General features: G+C 39.9%; 1 protein-coding gene across 9 annotated transcripts in view; it reads left to right on the top strand.

Moving 5' to 3' along the window:
• Positions 1 to 7,460, top strand: part of sptlc2a (serine palmitoyltransferase, long chain base subunit 2a) — a 63,945-nt gene that overhangs the window by 19,727 nt on the left and 36,758 nt on the right. For all 9 annotated transcript variants that reach the window (XR_010450720.1, XR_010450718.1, XR_010450716.1 and 6 more), the window contains exons 5-7: positions 3,954 to 4,078; positions 6,340 to 6,433; positions 7,302 to 7,407. Coding sequence is in view for 4 of the 9 variants with exons in the window: in XM_064927546.1 (XP_064783618.1) it covers positions 3,954 to 4,078; positions 6,340 to 6,433; positions 7,302 to 7,407 (325 nt within the window). In the remaining 5 variants the exon portion in view is untranslated. The remainder of the gene's footprint in view (positions 1 to 3,953; positions 4,079 to 6,339; positions 6,434 to 7,301; positions 7,408 to 7,460) is intronic.

The following is a 7,460-nucleotide window of genomic DNA, read 5'->3' as shown; positions in this document are numbered from 1 at the left end:
AAAAAGCCTATACCGATTTAATCGACCAATATTTTTTACATTTATTTTTATTTTCTTATTTGTAATAATGACAATTACAACAATACTGATTGAAAACTTATTTTAACTTAATACATCAATAAAATCAATTTAGCCTCAAGTAAATAATGAAACATGTTCAATTTGGCTTAAATGATGCAAAAATAAAGTGTTGGAGAAGAAAGTAAAAGTGCAATATGTGCCATTTAAAAAAGCTGACGTTTAAGTTCCTTGCTCAGAACATATGAAAGCTGGTGGTTCCTTTTAACACGAAACTTCAACATTCATAGGTAAGAAGTTTCAGGTTGTAGTTATTATAGGAATTATAGGACTATTTCTCTCTATACCATTTGTATTTCATATACCTTTGACTATTGGATGTTCTTATAGGCACGTTAGTATTGCCAGTGTAACAGTATAGCTTCCGTCCCCCTCCTCGCCCCTACCTGCGCTCGAACCAGGAACACATCGACAACAGCCACCCTCGAAGCATCGTTACCCATCGCTCCACAAAAGCTGCGGCCCTTGCAGAGCAAGGGGAACAACTACTTCAAGGTCTCAGAGCGAGTTACGTTATTATGAAACGCTATTAGCGCGCACCTCGCTAACCTTTTCACATCGGTTACACCAGCCTAATCTCGCGACTTGATAGACTTGAAGTCATAAACAGCTCAATGCTTGAAGCACAGCGAAGAGCTGCTGGCAAATGCACAAAAGTGCTGTTTGAATGAATGCTTACGAGCCTGCGGCTGCCTACCACCGCTCAGTCAGACTGCCCATTCAAATATCAAATCATAGACTTAATTCTAACATAACACACAGTAATACAAGCCTTTGGTCATTAATATGGTCAAATCCGGAAGCTATTATTTCGAAAACAAAACGTTTATTCTTTCGGTGAAATACGGAACCGTTCCGTATTTTATCAAACGGGTGGCATCCCTAAGTCTAAATATTGCTGTTACATTGTACAACCTTCAATGTTATGTCATAATTATGTACAATTCTGGCAAATTAATTACATTACAAACTGAAAAAATGGGCTTGCAAAATTATTCAGCCCCTTTACTTTCAGTGCAGCAAACTCTCTCCAGAAGTTCAGTGAGGATCTCTGAATGATCCAATGTTGACCTAGATGACTAATGATGATAAATACAATCCACCTGTGTGTAATCAAGTCTCCGTATAAATGCACCTGCACTGTGATAGTCTCAGAGGTCCGTTAAAAGCGCAGAGAGCATCATGAAGAACAACGAACACACCAGGCAGGTCCGAGATACTGTTGTGAAGAAGTTTAAAGCCGGATTTGGATACAAAAAGATTTCCCAAGCTTTAAACATCCCAAGGAGCACTGTGCAAGCGATAATATTGAAATGGAAGGAGTATCAGACCACTGCAAATCTACCAAGACCTGGCCGTCCCTCTAAACATTCAGCTCATACAAGGAGAAGACTGATCAGAGATGCAGCCAAGAGGCCCATGATCACTCTGGATGAACTGCAGAGATCTACAGCTGAGGTGGGAGACTCTGTCCATAGGACAACAATCAGTCGTATATTGCACAAATCTGGCCTTTATGGAAGAGTGGCAAGAGGAAAGCCATTTCTTAAAGATATCCATAAAAAGTGTTGTTTACAGTTTGCCAGAAGCCACCTGGGAGACACACCAAACATGTGGATGAAGGTGCTCTGGTCAGATGAAACCAAAATTGAACTTTTTGGCAACAATGCAAAACGTTATGTTTGGCGTAAAAGCAACACAGCTCATCACCCTGGTTACACCATCCCCACTGTCAAACATGGTGGTGGCAGCATCATGGTTTGGGCCTGCTTTTCTTCAGCAGGGACAGGGAAGATGGTTAAAATTGATGGGAAGATGGATGGAGCCAAATACAGGACCATTCTGGAAGAGAACCTGATGGAGTCTGCAAAAGACCTGAGACTGGGACGGAGATTTGTCTTCCAACAAGACAATGAACCAAAACATAAAGCAAAATCTACAATGGAATGGTTCAAAAATAAACATATCCAGGTGTTAGAATGGCCAAGTCAAAGTCCAGACCTGAATCCAATTGAGAATCTGTGGAAAGAACTGAAAACTGCTGTTTACAAATAAATGCTCTCCATCCAACCTCACTGAGCTCGAGCTGTTTTGCAAGGAGGAATGGGAAAAAATTTCAGTCTCTCGATGTGCAAAACTGATAGAGACATACCCCAAGCGACTTACGGCTGTAATCGCAGCAAAAGGTGGCGCTACAAAGTATTAACTTAAGGTGGCTGAATAATTTTGCACGCCCAATTTTTCCGTTTTTGATTTGTTAAAAAAGTTTGAAATATCCAATAAATGTCGTACCCACTTCATGATTGTGTCCCACTTGTTGTTGATTCTTCACAAAAAAATACAGTTTTATATCTTTGTTTGAAGCCTGAAATGTGGCAAAAGGTCGCAAAGTTCAAGGGGGCCGAATGCTTTCGCAAGGCACTATATATATATTTTTTTATTTATATTATTTTTTTTTTATATATTTTTTTTAGTTATATATATATATATATAGCGGCATCTAGTGATTAAAACATGTTACTTTCTTACTACTTTATGGTAAATATTGCAAAAGCGACTTCCATTATAACATTTTTATTTTTATTTATATATATTTTTTTATTTATATTTTTTATTTATATATTTTTTTAGTTATATATATATATATATATATATATATATATATATTATTTATTTATTTATTTATTTATATATATATTATTTATTTTATATTTATATATATATATATATATATATATATATATATATTTATATATAAATAAAAATTGGCCACAATCTGTGTCCTAAAATGATTACCGATTGTTATGAAAACTCGGCCTAATTAATTGGCCATTCCGATTAATCGGTCGACCTCTCGTTGAAGCATTAGGTTGCTAAGAGAAGGATACACTGAATTGCTTTCATGGAGGACTTGCTTGATTTGTGAGGATTACCACACAATGTATTTCTATAATGAGCCAAGTCTATTGGTTTAGAACCCAAAATTGCAAACAAAATGTTATGATCTACTTAATAAACACAAGAGACCAGAAAAATGGATAAAACTGTGGCATTATAGCAAGAACAGAGGCATCTAGTGATTAAAACATGTTACTTTCTTACTACTTTATGGTAAATATTGCAAAGCGACTTCCATTATAAAATTCACTAGTAATTCCCTGACATAGTTTGGAGAAGCAATTCTCCAAGCCACAGCTTCATACCACTTGTCAAACATAGAGCACTTATACTGGTTGTTGGGATTGGCTTGGGGTGTCCGTGATTGGCTTTAGACACTTTTGGGGGGATTCTTCATGTCTTACTTATTGGTAGGAAGATGTTTGGTCCAAATCGGATGTTGATTACTGCATTTATTGAATATGATCTGAATCTTATAAATGAAAATTGATTAAACCCACATCTGCCCTTAACTTCATTTCATAGAGATCAAATTATGTTTAAACAAAATAATTAGCATTCCTGAAATATTATATCTGTTGACAACTACAGAAACAATTTCAGAACAATCTGAGAAGGTGGATGTCAATCCTCTTTCTTGTGCATTTTGAGGTAGAATGACCCAGTAGTGAGTGGTAGGATTAATCCTCAAGCTCTGAGACGAACTATATCAGATTTTATTTTTGTTTATATTAACTTATTGCTATAAAGTAAACGTATATCCATTTGTTTATTAAAAACTAATTTAGTCGCCACACCCTCGGGCTTTATAACTCCGTTTTGGCTGGTAGATGAACCAGAGGCTCCGACTCAGCCCTAAAGCCATCTGTATCATACAACTGTTTTCTAATGAATAACACACAGTTATTCTTCTGAATCTTATCAGTAGGTAGGTATGTGTCTATGGGAGTTTTGATGTATCTCCTAAATTCCCTTAGGTAACTTAGACAGACATGAGGAGATGGAGGAGCTGGTTGCTAAATTCCTGGGCGTGGAGTCGGCCATGGCTTTCGGGATGGGCTTCGCTACGAATTCGATGAACATCCCTGCCCTTACTGGCAAGGTAGTAGGTGTTACATGCTACCGAAACATCAGGGATTTTCAGTCTGTTTCTATGTTCTAGCCTCTGGTTCACTGTCTTTGCATCTGTCTCTCTCTTGCTCGCTCTTGCTCACTCTCTCTGTCTCTCTTAATTCAATAAATGCTTTATTGGCATGAATGGCTGGTTGCCACTGTTGCCAAAGTAATGTATGTGAAGTATTACATACGTTAACAATATTTTTGCGCAACAATAATAATATATATCAACCAAAACAATTATACATGGAAAATAATACACACAAAAAAAGAAAATAAACAGCAACAGTTGAGAAATGTTATCTACAAGGGCTCATGTGTATGACATGGCAGTAGCTATTGTCTCTCTTTATATTATAGTACTGTCTCAACGTGTTCTAACATTTCTGATTTTCTCCTCAACGGGCAGTTCAAGAAATCCTGCAACATTTCCTTACAATTTCAGGAGATCATTATCTCTTGAGTCATATTTAGAGCCGTGGAGTCGGAAGCGACCCACAGTGCTTACATAGTCTTTCTTCAACTGACCTTCCATGTTTTTCTATGGCATCCTGTCTCTATTGCCAGGCTATGGCCACTGAGTCTGTACATTGTTAATGTCTTCCTTTGTTTGAGTTCTTTGATTTTGGCATGGTGTTGTCTCCCAAGTTCTGCCCTACAGGCTCGGTTTGGGGCATTTCTGTGCACACCTAGAATATATATTTTTTTACATTCCAAGTGTAAAATTTCTGTGGGGCTTTTATCCCATATAATATATTGTAAATTGGTGGGTTAAATAAATACAGGGTCTTTCTAATTGCAAAATATATTCTGCATACTTTATGGCCATGTCAAACCGCCCTGATAAACTTCTAGTCAGACCAAGGTTAATTTAGTTGGTGGTGTATTTAAGGGTTATTTATCCTAGGATGAAATGGTATTGTCTTTCCTGGGATCTGAACTTTTTCTGAAAGATCATTACTTAGAAAAAAAACTATATTAATGGATAGTGCCCAGTCCTTACAATACTGTTCTAGCAAGGATGGACTTTGTTATAGCCTCTGTTCTGCTGGTGACAAGATTACTATAAGCCATCGGCATATAAAATACACTTGATTTCTTTGTCTTCTAGGGTGATGTAGATTGTTTTAATATGGTAGCCAGTTAATTTATATAAATAATGAGTAAAGTTGGACTAATATTGCGACCTTGTCTTACCCCTCTGTCCTGACTAAAGAATTGCGTGTCAGCCAGAAGACGATTGGCCATCCCTCATAGCCTGGTTCCTCTCTAGGTTTCTTCCTAGGTTTTGGCCTTTCTAGGGAGTTTTTCCTAGCCACCGTGCTTCTACACCTGCATTGCTATCTGTTTGGGGTTTTAGGCTGGGTTTCTGTACAGCACTTTGAGATATCAGCTGATGTACGAAGGGCTATATAAACACATCTGATTTGTGTTCACTTAGGAAGGCCTGAATTCTGGCATTCATTATTCTACCGAAAACTTTTCCTAAGTTACTACGAACAGAGATGCCTCTGTCTGTCTCTCACTCTCCTCTAGAGACATTTTTCTTCCTTCTCTCATTCAATTAGTTTCACCCGCTCTCTGTTCATTACACTTTCCCTGGCGCTCACTCATTGCCTCTCTACTTTTCTTTCCCTCTCGCCGTGGCACTGTGTGCTCTGTCGGTCTCTGTTGTGTTGCCCTCTCAGTACTGCCTGCACCACACCTTGGAACAACATCATTTTCAGGATCACAGCTGCCAAAGGTGTGTGTGTGTGTTAAGAGTTTGAGAGGAAGAGGGTGTGTTTGTATTGAAATAGGGGGAGAATCCATGTTAGTATATTTAATACCAGCGTGGTGTTGTCATAATGTTCAGAGCACAGCCCGTTCCATATCTCCATAACAACAACATTCTGGGAGGTTGTGTGTGTCATCATGGCGCCAGCAGGTGACCTCCAGACCTGGGTGGTGCGTACGCACACCACGGGAGAGTCTCGATAACACAACATATTATCAACGGGAAGTGTTTCCTGCCGCCAGGAGCACATCACAGCTCCACTTTCTGTCAGGACAAAGGTCATCGCCAGGGCAGCCAGAGGTCAACTCTGTTGTGTTGCTGTGAGTGCGGATGCAGTGTGAGGTTTCTTGTCTCTTTCTTCCTTGTGAGGATTGCTAAATGCGAGATGGTGAGGTTAGGGTTTACTACTTATTGATCAAGCATAGAAATAGTGTTAGTTGACAAGCTCTCCTGTCTCTCTCTCTGTGTAGGGCTGTCTAATCCTAAGTGATGAGCTGAACCATGCCTCTCTGGTCCTGGGAGCCAGGCTGTCTGGGTCCACCATCCGTGTCTTCAAACACAACAGTAAGTCCGTCCTTTATCTCTGTCCCCCCTGCAACACCGTCCCATCCCCTATCTCTTTCCCGCCTGCAACACTGGGTCCGTCCCCTATCGCTGTCCCTACTGCAAAACCGTGTCCGTCCTCTATCGCTGTCCCCACAGCAATATCGGGTTTGTCCCTTATCTTTATCCCCTCCATACTTTGTTCATGTTCAACCAAAATGGTGGGGCTTATACATCCCTTATATCTGTCCGACATGCTACAATGGGTCTGTCCTTTATCTCTGTCCCCCCTGTTTCTACAGTGTACAGATCACCACCCTAAGGCTCTATAGCTAGTCCATGAGGGGCTTACACTACTTAGAAAAGTTTGGGAACAACTGCACTGGTCTAAACCTTTTAGTCCCAGCAGTGGTGTGTGTGTGTGTGTAGAAGTTTGGCAGTACATCAGCAGTTTTTTCACTTATGTCAGTCACTGACAGTCACTCAATTAGTATGTCAGCTAATCATTTTTAGATTGGTAAATTAGTCTAGCCTGCTATATAAACTTGTAGTAATCATGGCCGAATACTGACCGCATATGCAGGGCAGGTGCCTAGTGTCCCTGACCTTCAGGGGGGCCCCATTGATTTAGCTTTAGAACTGCAAAGATTTATCTCCATCCCATAGCAAAATGGGTAGAATTGCAGAAAATGGGAACAACTGGCGTTCTTAGCATCCCTGCCTTTCATTTCATATGGATTGATTTGAGACTGGTTCAGCCAGCAACCAGACAAATCACGCCCAGGCCCCCCAAAAGGCTAGGGCTGGCCATTGTCTCTTGACAGATGTTCATGGTGATTGTTCTGCTGTGGAAACTGTGTAACTGTGTGCTCCTGGTGTGTCTTGTCAGACATGCAAAGTCTGGAGAAGATGTTGAGAGACGCCATAGTCCACGGCCAGCCCAGAACACACAGGCCGTGGAAGAAGATCCTCATACTGGTGGAGGGTATATACAGGTAGTTTTTTACATGCTATTTCAACTTTATTTCTGACGGTACAGCTCTGTGAG

The sequence above is a fragment of the Oncorhynchus masou genome, chromosome 21 (assembly GCF_036934945.1).
Source record: "Oncorhynchus masou masou isolate Uvic2021 chromosome 21, UVic_Omas_1.1, whole genome shotgun sequence".
Taxonomy (NCBI): domain Eukaryota; kingdom Metazoa; phylum Chordata; class Actinopteri; order Salmoniformes; family Salmonidae; genus Oncorhynchus; species Oncorhynchus masou.
The sequence above is the reverse complement of the archived record's forward strand: the minus strand, read 5'-3'. Positions and strand labels throughout refer to the sequence as shown.